This window comes from Myotis myotis, unplaced genomic scaffold (assembly GCF_014108235.1).
Source record: "Myotis myotis isolate mMyoMyo1 unplaced genomic scaffold, mMyoMyo1.p scaffold_m19_p_7, whole genome shotgun sequence".
Taxonomy (NCBI): domain Eukaryota; kingdom Metazoa; phylum Chordata; class Mammalia; order Chiroptera; family Vespertilionidae; genus Myotis; species Myotis myotis.
The window spans coordinates 86,551,724-86,573,938 of NW_023416379.1; the positions used below are offsets into that span (position 1 = coordinate 86,551,724).

The window sequence follows — 22,215 nt, forward strand, 5'->3', positions numbered from 1 at the left end:
GAGTCGGTGGAAAGGGTGTGGTGTGTGTGACACTGTCTCTAATCGAGTCTCCCGTTTGTCTTTATTTCTGTAACTGGTCATGGCAGGTATAATCGCTCATTGTAAGACATCATGTACGTAAATCCTTTCCTGCTCTTTGCCTCTGTCTTGCAGGTGTGAGCGGCATCTCTTCACCACGGTGGTGTTTGGTCCGTACCGAAGCCCGGGTGGGGATGTGAAAGCCCCCACTCTGCACATGAGCGGTGCAGGTCAACAGGAACACCTGGCTCCAGCCACGGTCGCAGACATGTCAGCCGTGGAGTAGTGTGGACGCTTTCTCGCACCTTCTCAGGGTTTCCGTCCTTCTGGGTTTGTTTCACTGACCTTCTTTTATGGTTTTGTGGCTGGACGTTCACCACCAAGGCCGGCACCATGGGGGATCAGCAGCTGTACAAGACCAACCACGTGGCCCACAGCAGTGAGAACCTTTTCTACCAACAGCCACCACTCGGCGTCCACGGCGGGCTGAACCACAACTATGGGAATACAGTCACGGGGGCCGGCATGGATGCCCCTCAGGCCTCACCCATTTCCCCCCACTTCCCTCAAGATACTCGGGATGGTCTAGGCTTGCCTGTTGGCTCCAAAAACCTTGGCCAAGTGGATACCTCGAGGCAGGGAGGGTGGGGTGGCCACGCAGGGCCTGGAAACCACGTCCAGCTCCGTGGCAACCTGACCAACTCAAACATGATGTGGGGGGCGCCAGCCCAGGCTGAGCCCTCCGAAGGCTACCAGTACACCTACTCCCAGGCCAGCGAGATCCGGACCCAGAAGCTCACCAGCGGTGTCCTGCACAAGCTAGACTCTTTCACCCAGGTGTTTGCCAACCAAAACCTGCGGATCCAGGTCAACAATATGGCCCAGGTGCTGCACACCCAGTCAGCAGTGATGGATGGAACCCCTGACAGTGCCCTCCGCCAGCTGCTGTCCCAGAAGCCCATGGAGCCCCCAGCGCCGTCTGTCCCTTCCCGCTACCAGCAGATGCCCCAGCAGCCTCACCCAGGTTTCACTGGCGGGCTGTCCAAACCAGCTCTCCAGGTCGGGCAGCTCCCTAGCCAAGGGCACCTGTACTATGACTACCAGCAGCCACTGGCTCAGATGCCAGTGCAGGGAGGACAGCCGCTGCAGGGCCCACAGATGCTGTCCCAGCACATGCAACAGATGCAGCAGCACCAGTATTACCCGCAGCAGCAACAGCAGCAAGCTGGGCAGCAGCGTATGTCCATGCAAGAAATGCAGCCGCAGCAGCCGACTCGCCCGTCACAGCTCCAGCCGCAGCCACAGCAGCAGCTGCAGCAGCGGCAGGGTTCCATGCAGATACCTCAGTATTATCAGTCCCCACCCATGATGCAGCACTTGCAAGAGCAGCAGCAGCAACAGATGCACCTGCAGCCCCCTTCCTATCACAGGGACTCCCACCAGTACACCCCGGAGCAGGCACACGCGGTGCAGCTGATTCAGTTGGGCTCCATGCCCCAGTACTACTACCAGGAGCCCCAGCAACCCTACAGCCACCCCCTCTACCAGCAGAGCCACCTGTCCCAGCACCAGCAGCGTGAGGACAGTCAGCCCAAGACTTACCCAGGCGAGAGGCAGGCCCAGGCCATGCTGAGCTCCCATGGGGACCTGGGGGCGTCTGATACAGGAATGGGAGACCCAGCCAGCTTGGACCTGAACCGGGTTAGCGGCGCCCTCCCGCATCGGCCGCTCTTGTCCCCCAGTGCGATCCACCTCAACAACGTGGGGCCTCAGCACCAGCAGCTGTCTCCCGGCGCCATGTGGCCCCAGGTATTCTCACCGTGGAAGTTTTTCCCGGCATCTCAGCGACGGGGCCAGCCAGGCCGAGTCTACATGGTGCCCAGTCCTCTCTCCAACCCCTTCAACCCTTTTGTTCTTTATTCGTTCCACACACCTTAACCTACCTGTGCTACATGTGCCAGGCACTTCTATGTCAGGTGCTTGGAATACAGAATCAGGTTTGACTCCGTCCTTTGCCTATAAAAACCTTCTAATCTCACTAAGAAAATGGCCAAAACACCACATCAGGTCCTGAATGATGTACGTGATGACTAAGGCCTTGAGTTACGTGCCCGGGGACCACACGGCGGGAGTGTCTGGCTCCCCTTGGATCTGTCATTGGGGCTGTCCTGTGAAATTGTCCCCCTTTTGGGAGGGAGATCACATTATGATAGCACTTCTCAAAGTATATTGCTCAGAACAGGAGTTCCATAGAATGTTCACTGTTTAATGAATATTGCTGGGGCCAGGCGAGGGCTGGGTTGAGGTTTCTTAAAGTGAAACAGGGCTTCTCGGTGCCTTTAAAATGCTGATGTGCACTGTGACTCTCCCAAAGGGGTACTGCATGTAGTTACAGAGATGAAACCTTAGCGGCCCACAGGATCCAGGCAGGTAAAGTGAATGAGTGAAATGGCCTGGGATGAGATCAGCGGCAGCAGGGTGACTGCGGTGGCCTGGAGAGCATGTGCCCCACCTAATGGCATCCTTATTCAGGATTTTAACGAACAGTCTGGCCACACAGAACATGTCCGTAGACCAGACCTAGCCTGTAGGCCACAGTTATTAAACCTTGCTTGTTTCCCAAATGCATTTGACCACAAAGCAGCCAGCTGTGGGCCGGGTATTGCTCATGGGCCGGCATAGTCCAAGTGCTACCCTCGTATGACAGTGCGGTCGGGGGAGGGGAGGACCGTGACCAGGACAGGTTAGGTGGAGAGAGGGCTCTGATGGAGATTGAAGGCCAGAGATGAACTCCCCTTGATTCTGTTTTGTTAGGGGCTTGGGCCCAGTCGTAACTGAGAGCCTTTGTGATAGAAGAATAAGATGACATGGTCAAGGCCGGGAGAGAATTTCAGCGGCAGGTCTCTGATATTGTTTCACACAGCCCTCCATTCTGTGTCTCTCCGGGGTTGGGGCCTGGCTATGCACAGTCGGGATGTGAGTCCCGCTGGGCTGTGGCTGGTGGCAGCTCCTAGAGTGGCCGTGGCTAGGGAGCAGTCCCGGGGAGGAAGTCTCAGGAGTGGAAGAGTGCGGGAGTGAGCAGCTGTGAGCACGGCCAGTGCCAGGTGGAAAATGGGCAGAGTCCGGGAGGTACGGCCCCGGGGTTCCCCTGCTCAAGGACTCCTCCCGTCAAAAACGCTTTTTTTTTTTCCCCTCTTCTTTCTTTCGGTGTCCTGCATGGCTCAACATTAGATGCACCTACCGGATGGCAGAGCCCAGCCAGGGTCCCCTGAGTCAAGGTAGGATGGATGTGAGGTGGCTCATTGGCATTTTGGGAGACTGGGGTTTTTTCCCTGCATTGTCCCTCATGATTCATTTCCAAATTCAAAGTCAGTTCCTCAAAGAAGTTTATAGGGATAGTAATAGCAGCTGTTGAGCACTGACTATGTGCTAGGCACTCTATATTATGTGTAATCAGGTAACCCAGCGAGGGTGGGCGTGATTACCATGTGCCCAGATAGAGTGAGCACTCAACCACGGCTAGCTATTATTTTACAAACGTGAAAACTGAGGCTCCGAGTTTAAACGTGCACATCAAGTAAGCAGCAAAGCGTGTGTCCTGTCTGCTGTCCATTCTTCAGTCAGTATGTATTGAGTACCTACTGTGCCGGCATGGAGCTAAGCTTTGGGAATGCCACCGTGAATACTTCAGACTTGTTTCCTCCCCTCGTGGGCATGGTAAATAATTAAAGACGTAGCCAGAACCCAGTGAAGCACTAAAATGTGGAGGCTGGAAGCTGAACCCGAGGCCGCGTCTCTGAGGGAAGGTTCTGGAAGAAGTGTGCCTAGCTGACCCTAGAAAGGTAATAATAAGCCACCGTAGGAGGGAAAAAAACTAGCACCTGAGGCCTGGGACGAAGAAGAACATTTTGTTCAACTCTTGCATGACTTTGAACAAGCCCTTTCCCCCTCTTGAGCCTGTTTTCCATCTGTCAATCGGGCTTAGCTCTCTGCAGAGTATTGGGGAGATGCAGTTGGGGCCGTGGATATGGGAGCACTGAATGAATAAAATGGGTTTGTTGTCGGGTGTGAGGTCCTGGATAAATCCGTTCCCCTTCCTCACGTACGTGTCCTCTCTGTCTGCCCCCCCCCGCCCCCCCCCGCCCCCCCCCCCGGAGCAGCGGCCAACCGAAAGCAGTGTTTGGAGAACAGATGGATGCCAAGAGCAAGCTGACGTGCTCCATCTGCCTGAAGGAGTTCAAGAGCCTGCCTGCCCTGAATGGCCACATGCGGTCCCACGGGGGCATGAGGGCCTCCCCCAGCCTCAAACAGGTTAGCCGGTGCCAGCCGCCCGCCCTTCCCAGGCCATGTGCTGCTTGCTTTGCTTTGCTGCCATCAGAGAGTGAGGTGAGCCCTGTGCGGGCACCTGGGGAGGCACAGTCCTTTCTTAACGGGAAGGCCTAACCTTAGACGCTGGGAGCCAGTCAGGTCCGGCAGCCCCCACTTCCACCGGCCTCGTGAATGAGGGCCAGAATCAGAAGTGCTGGAAACCCTCTTAGGGAACCCAGCCTCCCACCCCCTGGAGAAGACAGCCAAGAAACATGTAGGTGTGATATTATTTTCAACTTCTGCTTAAAGCAGCCAAGACCAAGGTCACGTGGGCCTTCCAGATGAGTAGTCGATGGCCAGCATGTGGCCACCAGGCTGTCAGCCAGCTTCTTCTGTTCTCCAGTGCAATAGTGTTAGACTCTAGCGTCCAAAGAGCTTTAAATGCCTTCAGGATTATCCAGGTAGGATACCCATGTCGTGACCTGTCCAAGCAGTTTGAGAGTTAGATTAAAATTCAAAGAATTTCTCGGTTCTTTGAATACTGTTGAGGAATTAACTCCCTGTTCATCAAAGTGTTGCATTACCCGGGTCACTCCATCTCCTGACCATGCCAGATAAAAGCTTTGTCTTCCATTTAACAGATGAGTAAACTGAGGCCCATAGAATGTATTCAAAGGTCCTACACAAGAGGGTGTGTTGTTGGTTTTTTGCCTGATTACAAATCCATATCATTGTCTATAAAAGCAGTGACAACCACCAAAAATTTTTAACATGTTTTAATATACAAGTGACGCATGGTCAAGATATGTAAAATGTAAACAAGAGAGTGCATGGCCTTGTCTGCTGCCCACTGGCATCACTCGAGCCAAGGAGTGCAGTTAGCAGGAAGGAAGCTGCCCCGCAGCGGTCCTCCGTCCCCTGCATGATGTCCTGGACCCTGTCAGGAAAAGCAGAGTGATCCCCCCTGTGAGAGCTGCTCTCAGCCCAGGATCAAAGCCTTTATTGTCTGTGTAGGAGGAAGGAGAGAAGGCCCCGCCACCGCAGCCCCAGCCACTGCCGCCTCCACTGCCACCGCAGCTCCCTCCTGAGGCAGAAAGCCTCACGCCTATGGTCATGCCCGTGTCTGTCCCTGTCAAGCTTCTCGTGCCCAAGCCCAGCTCTCAGGGCTTCGCCAACAGCGTCGTTGCCGCCCCCTCCGCCAGAGACAAGCCAGCCAGCTCGATGTCGGACGACGAGATGCCCGTGCTCGTGAGGATGACCCTCTCTCCCCCACACTCACCCCCAGGGGCTGTCCCCTGCACGCCTGCTGTGAGTTGCTGCTCTGTCCCTCGTGCCTGGGGCGGGAACATCCCTTTGCTTTCTTGGAGATGGGGACAGATCTTCCAGGGCCACTGGCCTGAGCTCAGAGAGGGGTTGGCCTCTCAGGACTGAGCCCCCGAGGCCGCCTTGAGAATCCCAGCCTTGCCCACACTGCCCACTACCCGGAAACTCCTGGTCTTCTACCGGCTGATGGTCTGGGTTAGATCCTAAGAGACCTGAAGGTATTCCCAGGTTGAAACAAATCTTAATTCAGCTCGTAACCAGAGTTATTAAAATATGCAAATATTGTCCCAGACAATAAAATGTTGTTGCCCAGGGTCCTGTCCACCCCCAACCCCCTTCCAGAGCTCTAGACCTCCCCAAATCCAGCAACCAGAGATATAACCCCTGGCACAGCAGGGCCTTCAGGCAGTAGCCCTGGCATCCATTCTGATGGGCAGCCTTACCAGATACTTAACATTTTCTGTATCACACCTGCGTAATATACCTTTGGAGGAGCTAATTGGTTATGGTTCCCAAAGTAATTCCACTGACAGACACCCACCCCCAGCCTCAGGAAAGCAAAGAGATTTGTGTTTCTCACCCACTGTTAAGTTCTCATTCTCTTTCTCTAATTCCAAGTGCTTCATCCAGGCAGCTTAGCCTGGCTCTGGAGCAGAGATCTCGCTGTCTCTCAGTTTGTCTCCCCAGGGAGTCTGTAACTCCTGAGGTTGTCCCCTCCCCACAAGTGGTTTCTGGGTCCGATTTGTCCTTGGGAGAATAGATAGCTGCTGGGATTCCAGGAGGCATGAGGGTGGGGCTGACCAGATTAGTAGGGAGGGTAATTAAGAGAACTGGAGAAGTCCACAAAGAGCCTTTTTGGTTCTCTGTGTAATAGCAGAGCCTCAGAAGAGGGGACTGATGGAGAACTGGGAGATAAGGAGTCTCATCGCTGGCAGGACTTAAGGTCAGCCACAGGCAGGGCGATGAAATGACAGAGCCAAGCTCGCCCTTTGCCCAGGGAAGTTCCTGATTTGGTGGGAGAGGCGCTGTTTCTACCCTTGGAGAGCTCTCCGCCTGAAGCTGGAGACAGTGAGGTTCCTAGCCCCCCTGGGGTCAGAGCCCCAGGCAGCTCAGTTCCTAACAGTGAGGTAAAGACCAAGCAGATGAGAAACGGAAGCCGTGGGTGCAGGGGAACACACCTGGGAGGCCAGAGTGATCAGGGGCTGGGGAGAGAGACAAGGGAGTTTGTAGGAGTTTGCTCAGATCACCATGAGGGAGAAGTGGGGAGATAAGCTGAAGTGGAAGCCTGTAGGTGATACTGAGGAAATGTGAGCAAGGTCCTGACATTTGCTATAAAGAAATGAAAATGCCCAGGGAGGTGCCCTGAGTTCTAGTCCCAGCTCTGCTCGTAGCCAGCTGGGATGCAGGCGGCTGCGACCCTCCCCTCTCAGAGCCCCCGGTTCTCTCCAGACCAGGGCTTGGCCTCACGGGAGAGCTTTTGCAATCTCTCAGTGTGTGGCCCCACCTCCAGAGCCTCAATAGCCTGGTGGGGTGGAACACTGTCACTGCTTCCTCTCAAGTGACATCCAGGCCGGACACTAGGGGTGGCTTCCCCGGCCCAGGTCTCACAGCCTTGCCTGGAGGAGAACAGAACCAAAGGCTCAACAGAGGAGCCCCAAAGGGACCTCTGGCCCTGGGATCAGAGGTCTGGACTCTGGTGCAGGATTGAAGTCATGTGAGCTCTGCACGTGCTCAGATGACCTCATTCGTTACCCAGGAACAAGGTGTAAAATTTCAGGATTGCTCCCCAACGATTTCCTCTCCTCGTTCTACTCAGCCCCCCTGTCACTGCCTCAGCCTCAGGCCGAGAAGAGCCCTCTGGTGCGGAGAGGAGGCAGCCTGAGGCGCTCTGACCTCAGGAGAGCCCCTTGGGCATGAGCTGGGAGCCTTGGGACTCTCTGCTCCTCCTCCTCTCCCCACCCTCCTGCTTCCCTAGACTGCCCCCCAGAGGCGGGGAGGGCCCCAGAGGACAGACTGAAGCTGAGGGAGAAACAGGAGGGCGCCCCCTGAGCGCTGCAGGCAGCCACAGGGGCCTAGAGAGCAAGGAGCCCAGGACAGGGGACTCGGGCAGGTCACATGGCCTGGAGGCAGTTGGTCACATGACCATGGCCAGCCCTTCCCATCAGCCCCTGCTGCCTTCTACTCAGGCACCAGCCTGGGCTGAGGAATTGCCAGGGGCTGCAGCTGGGGCAGGCACTGGCCTGCAGGACCGGGGAGGGCACCTCAGACTGCCCCCAGCCTTCCTGCAGGTACCGCCACCGCCCCTCCCAACCTCACCTCTGCCCGCCCAGCCGCACCCAGCCCTGGGTTCTCGTGGGCTGATGCTGGCACACCACCCAAGCCTGTCTGTCCAGCTTTGGCATGCCCTGCTTACCTATGGACGTGCATGTGTTGACTTATTACTATACATGTGCCCGTGTGCAGACCTTCCAACGGGCTGGGCTCCGCGGCCGCGATGGGAACTCGCCTGCTGACAGGAAGCCCAGTGGGAGAGGGCATCACAGATGCGCCTCGGCGTGGGGGCAGCAGTGGGGGGCGGAGGCGGGGGGAGCTTTTAGGGGAGCCCATGAAGAGGGGCCTTCAAGAGCACCCATGGCTCCTCAGCCCCCAGGGTACCTGGGAAGGGGAGCCCAGGGTGGGTGGCCGGCCCTGGGAGCCGGGCGAGGCCCAGCTGCCCTCGTAGCTGATCCTGCCCCCTCCCCCGAGCGTGTTCTCTGCCCCCCAAGCCTGCCCTCAGGGAGCCTTGGGGACTTCAAGGGCCACTGGCTGGATTCCACACCGCAGATGGGAATGCGGGATAAGCCATAAAGAATGCGAATTGATTCCCTCTTGCCCAACCACTGCTCCGACCAGCCCCCGCCCGCTCCAGACGTTCGGGATTTCCTCCAAACCCAAGGCTTCTCCTCCTGCAGCCACCGGAGCTCGCCTCGTCCGACCATGGACGGGGCTGCTGGGTGCAGCCCGAGGACCCTGGGGTCAGGCCGTGGCAGGGGGTCCCCGGCTGCATAGAGGTTGCCCTTCCCTCAGGCTGTGGAAGCGGCCTGCGGGGCGAGCATTGAACCGGCTCCTTCTCCCGTTTCAGGACGCGCCCAGGAAGCCCCCGCCCGGGGTCGCCAAGGCCGAGCAGCCCGCGCCGCTGGCGCCCGCACCCGCACCCGCGCCGGCCCCCGCGCCCGCGCCCGCACCCGCACCCGCACCCGAGAGGAAGAAGTTCCGGCACCGCCCGCAGCCGCTCTTCATCCCGCCGCCCTCCCTCCACCCCGGCCCCGCCTCCCACTCGGGCGCCACCCTCTACCAGAGCCAGCTGCGCTCCCCGCGCGTCCTGGGGGACCACCTGCTCCTGGACCCCGCCCACGAGCTGCCCCCCTACACGCCCCCGCCCATGCTGAGCCCGGTGCGCCAGGGCTCGGGCCTCTTCAGCAATGTCCTCATCGCGGGGCACCCCGGCGCCCACGCCCAGCTGCCCCTCACGCCCCTGACGCCCACGCCGCGCGTGCTGCTGTGTCGCTCCAGTGAGTCACCCCTGCGCCCCTCGGGGACCCCGGGGGTTTCTCCCCGTCTGTGCTGGGCATTGCACTGGGGGGGTCTCACTTTTCTGTCCTTGTCTCTTTGCACCACCGACTTCTGTGGCGCGTCTCCTCCGTGGCCCAGGCTCGGTGCTGGTTGCTAGAAATACTATTTGCAAAAGCGTGGAATGCTTACCCTCAGGGGATCACGGTCTAGCCAGGGGCAAACGCAAAGGGGGTGATAATGGCAGCCTCTGTGGGCTAAGGAAACAGGTGACCTGTGCGGACACTAAATCAGTCGGTGCCCTGGAGAATCCAGGGAGGCGCCCCAAATAAATGTGCTAAGATGTCTAAATAGGACCAGGTATGCTCTGCAAGACCAGGCCTCACGTTTTAGCGGGAGGGAATCTCAGAGGGAGGGCCCGGTGGGTGAGTGGGAGGGAAGAGATCAACCAAACAACTTGTGTGCATAGATGCATAACCCTTGATCACAGACAATAGGTGAGGAAGGCCTGGGGCAAGGGCTGGCTACACAGGGGTCAATGGCGGGTGGCGGTAGGGAGAAGACATGTAATACTTTAAACAATAAAGATTAAAAGAAAAAGAAGAAAAAAGATGGAGAGACCCGTGGCCGGGATCTCTTTCTGGAGCAAGAATAGTTTTATAGAAACACACAGCTTAGCAGACCAGAGTGCTGCAGGCAGCTGCCTTCCCTTCCCCTGTGTGGGAATGGTTACCCTAAGACCCTAAGCCAGTTAGCAGTACCACGCTGCGTCCAGCTCCCTGGAGGCCACTGGGAGGAACTGGCATGGGCGGGGTAGGAGGGCTCTGCTGTGACTGCGTAGGTAACTGTTATTTGCTCCAGTTTCTTGAGTGCCCTCCCCCTGTTGACCAGTGACTCTGGTTTTTGTGCTTCAGACAGCATCGATGGCAGCAATGTGACAGTCACCCCCGGGCCCGGAGAGCAGACCGTTGATGTTGAACCGTAAGGAAAAGCCAATTCTTCTGTAGCACAGGAGCCTCAGCTGAGGAAAGGGAGGAGGAGCTCTGAGAAGTGGAGTTCATACGTCTGGGGTGGGAGTGGCCACTGAGGGAGAGGTTGTAGAAATTGTAGGATCCTGATTATTTCTCTGTAATTTCGTGTTTCAAGGCCTTTGCCAAAGACTAAGTGCATAATAAAGCCTGAAGCCCTGGATTCAGAGAACCTAGCGTCCCCATCGCTGGCTCCATGGGCCATCGGGGCTGTGGTCAGATGCTTCCACATCTCCAGTGACATTGACGCATCTCTCTCCATCTCTCTGGGTGCCCAGCTCTCTACGAGGCTTCTTCCAAATGTCTTTGCTTCCCCCATCCCCTCCCTAAGATTCTTGGCCAGCCCTCCCGATGAGCTTGTTGGGTCGTGGGTGGAAGGAAAAGTTGGTTATATGCATGGAGGAGCACAGAAAAGAGGCCCTGAGGTGGAGTGGGGAGTAGATTGAGTCGGGAATCAGAAAACCTGAGTTCCAGCCCCATTGTGCTACTTGATCTTAATCAAATTAACCTTTGTAGGCTTTAGTTAACTCATTCATTAAATGGGAATATTTTTCACTGCCTTGATTATGTCACAGAACTTCGATAGTTTCAGATGAGATAGATGGTTTATGTGAGAGTGACCTGAAAGAGATAAGAAATGAATAAGCACTTTGTATCTGTCCCGTTTCTCCTGGTTGAATGGTATCCATATGCTCTTGGCAGCTGTTCCCTTGGAGTTAGCACCTTCCATCTCTCAGTCATAGGGAGAGATGAAGCCCAGCTGACTTCTCCCTTGCTTCCCGCAGCATCGCCCCCCAATCTTAAAGCTGTCCCTTATCCCAGTGAAAAGGCCACGCCTGGAATCTAGGGTCACACTTAGGAAATGCCCCTGCATTCTTCTTGCAGAGGAACTGGTTTCCTTCTTTTTAAAGTTCCTAACAGTTGCCCTTGGCCTCTAATTGACGACCACACTGTTGTTTTTCTTGTCATTAAAGGCGCATCAACATTGGCTTGAGATTCCAAGCAGAGATCCCAGATCTGCAGGATGTCTCTGCCGTGGCCCAGGACACACACAAGGCCACATTGGTCTGGAAGCCCTGGCCAGAGCTGGAAAACCACGACTTCCAGCAAAGAGGTACAGTCGAACCTCGGTTCTCGAAAGTCTCCCATCTCAAACAGTTCGGTGCTCGACCAAGATATTCCCCCTTAAAAATGTCTCTATTGGCGACTAAAACTTCAGTGTTTGACCTGACAGCCCTTTCATACTGATACTTCAGCATAACAAAAAGCATCCTTCAGGCAACAAACAAAGAAAGAGAATGCTTTTGTTGCTGGTGAAATCACAATTTTAAAACATAAAGAGGCCATCAAGAATGCTAATGTTGCCCTAGCCAGTTTGGCTCAACGGATAGAGCATCAGCCTGCTGGGACTGAAGGGTCCCCAGTACGATACCCGTCAAGGGCACATGCCTGATCCCCAGTAGGGGGCGTGCAGGAGGCAGCCAATCAATTACTCTCTTTCATCATTGATGTTTCCAGCTCCCTCTCCCTTCCTCTCTGAAATCAATAAAAATATATTTTTTTAAAAAGGAGTTGCTAAGGGTGGGAAAGTGTTCACAAAACAATCACAGGCAAGTGAATATGTAGAAAAACTGTTGTTGATTGGATAAAGGAAAAGCAGTTAGTTGGTGATAGCATTTCCAAGGCAATGATATATGAAAAATTTGTTTAAGGCTAGTAGGGGATGGTTCTATAAAGTTAAGAAAAGACGTGTTTATTTACAAATTAAACAGTACATTAGATATGTACTGTCTATAAGAAAGGTTAAAGCAGAATCATTTGAGGGTCTGGAACGTATTAATTCAATTAGCATTATTTCCAATGGGCAAAGATGATTCGGTTTTCCAACACATCGGTTTTCGAACAGTCTTCCGGAAAGAATTAAGTTCGAGAAACAATGTTCCACTGTATTGTCATGTGGGAAGAAGTGAGCAGGAAGGCTTGATTCTCTCACAGGGTCCCTGGCTCCCGGACCTGTGTGTTTTCCATGGTACTGAGCTCTCTGATGCAGTGGCCTCTTGTTCCCCACAGTGGAGAATCTCCTGAATTTGTGCTGTTCAAGTGCGTTGCCAGGTGGAGGGACCAATTCTGAATTTGCTTTGCACTGTCTCTTTGAGGCCAAAGGTGATGTGATGGTAAGGAGCCACGAAAAGTCGTCTTCACAGTTCATATTCTTCATGCCAGGATTCTGAAAAGTATTTTCCCAAATTTCTGGGTTGTCCCATGTACCGTACAACTAATTCATGAGATGATGTCCCGTCAGCGAACCTCCTGTTTCTTATCTCAGTAAGTCAGGATTTAAAAGCCTGTAGGAAAACCCCTCTTAACCAAAATGGAGTGTTTGCATATTCTCGCACCTTTGACACAGTTCTTTGGTCAAACCAGAACTTTGGTGCCATCTCTCCAGAATCAGAGCTGACCATTTGCCCGCTCAACCTGGACTCCAGGCGAGGTCATTCAGACACTAACCTTAGTTTCCTCTTCAGTAAATACATGATTCTTGTACCAGATCTAGCTTCCTGCTTTTTTATTTCAAGAAAATCTGAAAGTAAGCAAATGCCCTAATGCTCCCTTCTCGTGAGGTTATTGATACCCTTCAAGGGTTTTTTAGAATGTTGGGGAACTTTCCTTAACCCTTTCAGATTAGTATTGAGGAGCAGCACTTCTCGAACTTTAACATGCACATGAGTCACTCGGGGAACCTGGTTAAAGTGCAGGTTTTTATTCCAAAGTTCTGGAGGTGGGGCCTTTGCCACCAGCTCCCAGCTATGCCCGTGTTGCTGGTGTGTGGACCACACTTGGAGTACCACGACGCTGGATCTTGCTCTGCCCGTCAGCCACCCACTGCTCAACTCCGCCCGCAGCGTTTTTCTTAAACAGTCAGCGAGGCTAAAGGAGACAGATTTGAAAGGATGTATGTAGCTAGGTTCTCTGGGAGGACACTGTCTAGTACAGTTATCACTAATGCAGCTCCTGATGTTTAGTTGTAATGAAATATGATTTTTCTGCAAAAACAGTTTCAAATCACCCACTCACTTCCTCAGACTCTTTCCCCAGATACTCAGCCTGCATTTAGAGGGGGCCCCACCATCTCTCTGAGACTGGGCCCTCACCAACAAGGGGGATTAGGGTCTCAGGCCTGACCAGCTGGTTGCAGGCATGGGCTGGGGGATGGTTAGAGTGGCGAGCCCTGTGGGGTGCTGACCAGAAAGGAACTCCCAATTAGGGGGTCTCCCTCTGGTTTGCCTTCTAGTGCCCTCAACCCCTCACTCTGCAGTGCCGGTCCCTGTGCCCCCTTAGGCAGATGGTCTCCTCGGGACACAGACCCATTACTGACTCTCGCCTTTTCTCTCCCACGGGTCTGCAGGCTGCTCTGGAAACGCTGCTGCTGCGGAAGCCGGTCAGGCTAAAATGTCACCCTTTAGCCAATTACCACTATGCCGGTAGGTCGCCCGCGGCCCCGCGCCCCTGCTTCCTGCGCGTGGGCTGTTGGCGTGTTTGGTTGTTGCCTTTTTAATGGTAGATAGCGTGGTTCAGTCCTCATCAGCGCTTTTGATCTCCAGGCTTCCCGAGGTAGCTGATGGGGCAGCCGTGTGTGCTGGGCACTGCTGAGTGGTCATCTGTCTGGGCTCCTGTCCCCTGTGGGTGTGCCAGGAGCTGGGCAATAGCGGGCCGTGCCTGCGCATGTGGCAGGGAGCCCTGTGCGTCTGGGGAGAGGGGCGTGTGGGATACAGCACAGAGGCAGCAACGCGCAGCAGCACCTCTGCTCTGGAGTCAGTAGATGTAAAATGGGGCTTATGCTCCATCTCTTGCGGTGTTTTGTAAAGATTCAAGATAATATATATAGCCCGGATGCCTGGCATGTTCTAGAGGCAATTATTTTTCATTTACCTAACAGTTATGTATTGAGCACTTACTGTGTACAAGGACTATGCTAAGATGAAACGGTGACTAAGACAGACATAGTCAGATTCCTATGTCATGCAGTGTAGAGTCTGAGATGGAGGCAGTTATTAAACAACGGGTTGCACTGAGAGCAGGAGAAATGGTGCATATACACATATGTAAACAAAACACGTATACATACACGTGAGCGTGTCTCCTGAGGGTTAGATTACCGGTGGCATCACCAATAAGAGGGAGGGAGGAAGCACCTTTGAGCGCTGAATGGAGTGAGCACTATGAGAGAGAAGGAAACAGTTTGGGGAGCCTAAGAGATGACACATGAGTCAGCATTTTATTCCCATTAACTTGTAAACCCATCCATTCTGAGGGTCCCGACGAACCCGCCTGGGTTCTGTCTTTCAGAGGGGGCTGGGCCCTCCAGTGCCCCTTGATTATTCATCATTTGTTTGTTTCCTTGGTGCCCTGGGCAGACCCTGCATAGGTAGGTGCTAAGTACATTAGTGGGTCTGGGGACCTCAGAATACCTTTTCCAGTCCTTGGTCCAGACGGCCTGCGGTGAGGGCTGCTTTTCAAATGCTGGAGCTCCCAGTGGGCCTCCTGTCGCCACCGCCGTTTGCCTCACTTCACCTGCTCCTCTCATGCGTTGGCCTTCCTGCCTGTCATCTCAGGATAGAGAGGCCTCAGAAGCCGCTCACCTGAGCACAGCAAGCCCAGCACACAGGCCACCGCTGGAACTGGGCCAGGGACAAAATAGACACAAGGGATCAGAAAGCCATCATTGAACCGGTGGCCTAACTAGCAGTCTCTTAATATTGTTTCCATCATTTCCTGCTGGGTGTCTGCCTGAGTGCGGGTAGGAAGATGTGGGCATTCTCCCTAATCTGCCACTGAAACAGTGTAATCCTCTCCTAATTCCGAGTGTCCGCTGCTGCCCATTAGACCCTGACAGGCTGTCCAGCCTCCTGGAGCCTCAGCTTCTTTGCATGGCAGGTGAGATGGTTGGTTGATGAGCAGGAGATTCTGAGCCATCCGCTGGGAGAGGCAGCTGCTCTGGGCCCGCAGGTGCCTGGGGCGGACGTGCCCCCAGGCCGGTCAGCTCCAGCTGTGAACAGCCTCACCTGAGACCCTCATCCCCTCCAGTTCTTCCCAAGCAAATATTGTTATTTTTTATGTGTGACATGACATCAAAAAGGTTAGAGAGCTGGGGACTAGAAGCCACCTTCCACCCCAAACAAAACAAAAATGCTAAGATAATACCAAGAACTTTGAAATGTGAGGGCCCTACACGCTGCTGAAATGAATCGCTCTGTTGGAGTCGGGGGCTCCCAGCTAACCTTTACCCAGCCCCTGCCGCAGCCCACAAGCAGACCGGGAAGGACCCCGTTTCTTCCTGGAATCATTTCTCCCCTTGGAGGCAAGAGAGGTGGAGCTGCGGTGTGAAGGGCTGGTATCTTGCCAGCTGTGTGTCCCCGAGAAAAGAGTGCTCATCTACGTCCGCCAGTCCTTTGCCTTCTCCAAGAAGTGATCCAGACTGGACGCCAGAGAACCTTCTAGAATTATGACCAAAAGGGCAGAGGTCACTGGTCTGTAAAGTCTGACCTGACTCCATTCCCTTAACATTTCCCTTCCAAGCCACAGGGGAGGCCACAGGACTTACCCCCTCACATGCCCAGCTCCCAGCCACTCCCTCCCTGCCCCCTCCTTATGTGGCTCCCGGTGCTGGTTAATCCCACCCCTGTGTCCCCCCTGCGTTGGCCTCTGTGCCAAGCCCCATTGGGCTGCTCTCCGGTGGGACTGTTGTCAGCTCCCTTCCTCACTGGGACACCATCTCCTGGGTGTCCTTTGGCTTCTGTCTCTGTGGCTGTGGCCAGTGTCCCCACCCTGACTCCTGTTCTCCCAGTTGTCCTGAGAGGTGGCTATGGCGGATCTCCCAGGCTGCCTGTGCCCCAGAGGGAAGGCAGAGAGTCTGCTCAGGGAGGGAGGCTGTACATTTGGGGGAGATAGACAGAGACACAAGCCTGTGGAAATCACTTCTCTTACTGTACTCATGGCCTTCCCTTTCCCACCCCAGCCCAAGAAATTCAGTAAGAAAGGGAAAGAGTGACTGATGCCGGGACTCAGGGGAGACATCGGTGTGGGTGGCCAGCTCGCCCAGGTCTGGGGGCTGTGTGCCGGGGCCGGAGGAGCCCTGTGGAGATCCTGGGAGGAAAGTTCGATTGCAGCGGCTCCCTGCGCTCTTTAATCCACACAAGGCGCCCAGTCCAGCCCTCTCGGCGCCCTCCACCCAGGTTGGGTAGCAGTTGTTGGCAGCGGCTCCCCAGCAGCAGATGGATTAGGTGGGGAGGGCTAAGCCTGGTGGGTCAGGGTGGGAAGACGCCTGGTTACAATTAGAGAGCCCGCAGCGTCCTTGGTTTTCCATTGAACTGGCCAGTCCTACACGTGGGTGTGGAGTGGAGGGGGTGTCAGAACTGGCCCTGGGCTTCTTGGCCAGGGTTCAACAGAAGCCGCTCTCCCCACAGCTCACTGGGTCCTGAAGCCTGACCTGGCTCAGAGAGGAGGGAGGCCCAGAGGAAATAAACACCCATGGCGGGGGGAAGCGTGCTCCCTGTCCGGGAAGCTGCCCCAGTGTAATGAGGAGACAGAATGACATACTCAAGAGAATGCTTTTCAAGAAACACAGCTGAGATGTCACTTTCCAGGCGTTCCTCACACATGTCTCTGGCTGCAGAGTGGGCCCCTGGAGGGCAGGAGGTGACAACCGTTCCTCTCTCTGCCTCACGCAGCCCTTGTAAAGAACTGGGCTAGTGGACAAGCTCAAGTTCTGGAATCGAATTGAGGCCTCCCTCCGCATGTCCCCGGAGGGAATGTGGGAGCAGCCGCTTCACCCTGCACCCCTAAAGAGTTACCCAGCCTCCCCCCACGAGGGAAAACCTCTCGCGGAAGTGAAAATCTGGCGTAAAAACAGTCCTTTTTCTACAATGAATATCTTCCTTACATAACTCTAATAACAGTGTCAGTAAAAGTTGTTCATCTTGAAAGGAAGACAGGAAGGCCCTCTTGAAAGATGCCATGCCCAGACTTCTCTCCGTGTCCCTTCAGTCGCTGGGAATTGCTATGGATTGCCCCAAATTTAGCCTCGGTCCAGAGCCTGTCTCCCGGCAACGCACACTCAGAACATGTTTCCTCTGGATACTGTTCCAGCGCCAGTTTCCTCCAGTTAATTAGGCTCTTTGTAATTAGCCTTAATCGCCTTGTTAGGGGCCCCTGCTGATAATAGCCCGAGAGCCAGGAATCTCAGGTAGAACAAATGAGCGCTGGGGGCTGTCAGCCCCTCACTGTGTGCCTGCTGCGCGGACAGCGGGGATCTGAGAGGAAGGCCAGCGGAGGATTTGAGGCGGCCCCCTGCCTCGCTTTTGCATTTCCTCCTGGACTTTGTCCAAGATGCACAGTCCAAGCAGGGCTGCCTTAGAAAACCTTGTCAGAGAATGAGGGAAGCGCTCCTCTGTCAGAACAGAGACTGCAGGGTTGAGCGATGCCTGAGCTTCTCCCTGGCGATCCGGGGCAGGGAGTGGAAGGCTGGGAGTTACGGGTGGCCAGGAGGAAGGCTGTTGTTCATTCATACGCAGAGCAGGGAACACTGGCCAAGCCCCGCTGTCGTCCTGAGTGCCACTCATGCAAGGGTCACAGGAGACAGCGTGTGTCCCATCGCTACCAGCCAGTTAAGGTGTCCAACGTTTCCCTCGGGACCAAATGCTGTCAGTCACAGAGTGCCTGTCCCGATCCCCAAGTCACAAGAGAGGAAGCTGAGACTGGGAGAAGTTAAGGAAACTTGCCTGGGGTCACAGGGGGAGTAAGCGGCAGAACCAGGTCCACCGCCTCTGGTCTCCTGGTGAAAGTCACCCCTTTGTGTCACAGCTCAGCGACATTATTTGGGGAGCACGCATTCAGGTGTTATATTTGTGTAACAGGCTTTAACCTGGAAATTCAGTCCGGCCGCCCAGGGGTGGATTCTCAGCCCGGTGCGGATCCCGTGACCAGGGTGCCTCTGCCTGTCAATTCGCAGCTGTCTGCTCTGAGCGCGTGCTCCCTGCCCCCACCGCTGCAGCCTGGGAATGGGAGGGAGACGAGGACGGCGCGAGAGGGCAGACTTCCAGCCCAGGGCCTGGGTGCGGAGTGAACACTCTGAGGTGGGGAAGACTGAAGACCCCGCCACAGAGCAGCAGCTCTAGCACCACAAGGAGTCGCACGAGGCTTGAGGATCGTCCGTAACAGATGGTCCTGGAAGTCCCCTCCCCTGTGTAGGGTTGCAGCTGGTGAGCCATTTGGGGACACGAAGGGGCATGCTTCTCACAAGGAGACAGACTGACCTGGGAACTTAACACGGCTGCGTGGGCAGTAACCAGGTGGGAGCCCCCCGTGCGGTGGAAGAGCGTCCACTGGAGAGACGGCGCTGGCCAAGGCAGGCTGGGTGTCTCACCAGGTCTTAGCTGGACTCAGACTCGGGAAATGTACGGTCTGGCTGACCGTGGAAAGGATCCTCGTTGACCTAGTTAGGGGTTTTCATCAACAGAATGTCCCTGGTTCCCCATCTGAGATGCAGCCCAGAGCTGCACAGACCCTGGGCCTGCAGCCGGCAGCACATCCGCCTCTTTAGAAACTTCCCCGGGACTCGGCTGCTGTGACACGTCCCCGTCATGATCCTCTTCCACCGTCATTGCTCTGAGCTCTCTATTTTGATGGACACCTGAGAGGATCCATGACTCCTCTTCGGTTGGTCCTCTACATTGCTGGTTCATCCTTTCTGCCTTTCCGTCTCTGCCCCTGGGGCGGGGGGGCGGCGGGGCGGACAGGCATATGGGAGCTAGGCATATGGGAGGCATATGGGAGCTAGGACCCCAAGGCCTGGAATGTTGGACAGAGTTTGAGGAATGGCGATGGGCCTGCTCCAGGGCCCAAATCCCGCCACCCTCCTCCGCTCACGCCCACTCCTGCAGAGCTTCTCCACCTGCCTGCCTCTTCTCTCTGCGGTGGCTCTCACAGCCAGGGGTGCCCCGGCCTCCAGAACCTACGGAAGACGCTGCCTTCTGCTGAGGATGAATCAGAAAACTGCTTTCCTTCTAGAAGTAAAGAAATCAACCAAGTCCGTTGATGGCCCTGATTTCTTCGGGGGTTAAACCAACCCAGCTCTGGAGAGCATATTCTGAGTCAGGACTCAGAGCTCTTGGCCTGAGGACCCACACGGAGGGGTGTTTATTCCAGAAACCTGAGTGTACATCACTAAGTCACGGACTCCAGGATCGTCAACCCCTGCCTGCCCGGAGTGGTTTCACCGGATTCACTAATTTTGGCTGGATCTTCCAAGCGAAGAAGCAACTCAGGTTTCCTGTATTTAAGCCCCATCAATCAACCATAGCAAAGTGGAAACCTTGGGCTTGTCCTGGTTGGGAGGAAAAATAGCATGGTTTGGGGAATTACAGCTTCGAGAAGTAGAGGAATGTCAAAAACACATCCACGTACCATCCCAAGAATTAGAGATAGGAGACTTCAAACAACCTGAAGAATGAGGCTGATTTTCTGCAAAGCCCCTAGAAATAGGCCTTATGTCTTTGCCCCAAAGAGCCCAGGACCATTCTCTACAACCATCTGCATATGCTGCTTTCTCCTTTAGGGAGGAAATAGACATGAATGTCAAGTTTAGCCAGCAAGGCAGATGCACCAGCCCAGCCTTGGGGGCCTCTTCCTCGTTGGTCTGCAGGTCTATCAGGAACTGGTCCCACTCCCGCATCATCTGCTCTCCCTCTGCGGCAGCCCCATAGTCGAAGCACACTGGATTGCTGCTTATTCTGCGAACCCCTCCATTTCCTTAGCTGTGCGATGGGTATTGGTAATACCCATATTGGTTATTGGTAGAACCAAATGACTGATTTCTGTGAAGTGCTTAGAACCTGGCACATCATAAGCACTTTAGAAATGTTAGCTTTTCCCACCAGCACAGCTTCTTACATGTAATAAACACCTAATAAGCATCTCTTGAGTGGATGGGTAGATGAAGGAAGGAATGAAATGCATCCTCTCGTTGCTTGCCTCTGGCTTTGCACACACACTTCCTCTCCCTGGAATTCCCTTCCATCTCCTTGCCCGACTTGCTTCCCTTGTGTCCCTGGAAACTCCACTCGGGTGCCCCGGCCCTCACCTGAGCGTGTGCTCCTTCTTGGCGCCCCACTGGCACCTGACTTCCACCTTCCTCATTGCGGTCATCACCTTGCGTGCAGTGGCTTCCTGGTTCGCCTCCCCCCTGGACTGTGACCCTCCAGAGGGTGGAGACTGCCGAATCCACCGCATGGCAAGGAGCACCTGCTACCCGAATGCCTGCACTCGTGAGCATCATCATGACATAAAAACTGGAGCTAAAATGTGTCTAGCGCGCACTGTTTCCCAGTTCCTCACCTAGTCACTCTGTGCATTGTCTTTAACCTTCATAAATATCCTAAAAGTGGGGACAATTAGAATTATTCCCCATTTGTTGGTAACAGAGTGAGTCTTAGGGTCAGTAATGTGCTAAAATCAAGGCCACAGCTAAGACCGGCCCTTACACTGCACTGGCTTTTTGTTCAGAAAGGAGTTTGATGGATAGTCTGTTATTTGTTGAACAGTTTCATTCTGTACCTTAACTGTGAGGGAACCAGCCACTCAGGCGGGGAGACCCGTGAAGCTGGAACGGCAAAGTGGGGAGAGCTGTGAGCCATTCTTAACGAAGCGTGTGTTTTGTCGTAGGTTCGGACAAGTGGACCTCCCTAGAAAGAAAACTGTTTAACAAAGCACTAGCCACTTACAGCAAAGACTTTATTGTTGTACAGAAGATGGTAAGCATGCCCTTTCCTGTTGCTCGCTTGAAACCGAATTGGGTAATTGTCCATGGAAAGATATGTAGAAGGATTTGTTTCCTGGCCTCATGCTCTGCTAAGGGTGTCTTCCATGCCTGGCTGGGGAAGGGTGGCATGGCCCCAGTGTCACCGGGGGAGGGGGGGAGGACATAGACTATTTGAGAGTGATGGGGGTTTATTTATATCTTCATAAAAATGTGTCATTTATGCATTCTTATTGGAATAAATAGAACTGGGGCCTCTGAGTCACAATTAACATAATTTATTTCATGGGCATTTGATGACTGTCATGTTTCTGACAGAATTTTTTTTCTGGGAAATTGGAGAAGGGAGATGTGCCCTCCCCCCAACCAGTAGTTTCTGGTGTTGGGCTCCTAATCATAATGACAGCAATAGTAAAAATGATGGTTTACGTATATATACAGCACTTCACAGCAGAATGGAACTCTTGCACGTACTAGTAGTCCCAGTAGCACTTTATGCAGCAGATGGAAACCTAATCGGCCTTACTTGGCTCAGAGGCGGTTTAGGCTAGAAGTTAAAATGACTCTGAGTTCAGCAGATCGCTGAGTGACGGAGCATGTTCATTACGTGCTCATGAAGGTGTCCAGGTCCACAGAGAACAGGTGACAGCTCCCCTGGATCCGAGCTGGGCCAGTGGTACCAGGGGTGAGCTGGGGACATGTCTTTAATTGAGGGCCTTGATGGACGGAGCTCTAAATAGGTGGACTTTCTGTCCAGCTGGCCTGTCTCCAGATCTGTATCACTCCCCGCTCCCTGCCCTGGAGGCCACCACATTCTCTGCGCCAGCTCCATGCTCTGATCTTGAGTCACCTGACCTAGGCTTCATTACTTTTTTTTTTTTTTTTCCTCACCCAAGGATATTTTTTCCATTGATCTTTAGAGAGAGTGTGGAAGGGAGAAGAGGATGGGGAGGGAGAGAGAAACATCAATGTGAGGGAGACACATTGACTGGTTGCCTCCCGCATGCAACCCAACCGGGGCTGGGAATCGAACCTGCAACTGAGGTACATGCCCTTGACCGGAAATTGAACCTGAGACCGGGGCTTTAACCATTGAGCAAACTGGCCAGGCCTAGGCCTCCTTCCTTGCAGGCTTCACACCTGTTGACTGAGGATAGATTCATGTGCCGTGCTTGT

The 22,215-nt window shown here is 54.4% G+C and overlaps 1 protein-coding gene across 4 annotated transcripts in view; it reads left to right on the forward strand.

Annotated features, from left to right (window-relative positions):
• TRERF1 (transcriptional regulating factor 1) overlaps positions 1–22,215 on the forward strand; it is a 210,692-nt gene that overhangs the window by 170,901 nt on the left and 17,576 nt on the right. For 3 of the 4 annotated variants that reach the window (XM_036317184.1, XM_036317185.1, XM_036317187.1), the window contains exons 5-14: positions 154–1,827; positions 3,250–3,296; positions 4,179–4,329; positions 5,341–5,634; positions 8,771–9,200; positions 10,113–10,179; positions 11,201–11,340; positions 12,297–12,400; positions 13,633–13,708; positions 20,946–21,034. In XM_036317184.1, the coding sequence (XP_036173077.1) occupies positions 412–1,827; positions 3,250–3,296; positions 4,179–4,329; positions 5,341–5,634; positions 8,771–9,200; positions 10,113–10,179; positions 11,201–11,340; positions 12,297–12,400; positions 13,633–13,708; positions 20,946–21,034 (2,814 nt within the window). In that variant the 5' untranslated portion in view covers positions 154–411. The remainder of the gene's footprint in view (positions 1–153; positions 1,828–3,249; positions 3,297–4,178; positions 4,330–5,340; positions 5,635–8,770; positions 9,201–10,112; positions 10,180–11,200; positions 11,341–12,296; positions 12,401–13,632; positions 13,709–20,945; positions 21,035–22,215) is intronic. The other variant, XM_036317186.1, reaches the window with a different exon arrangement.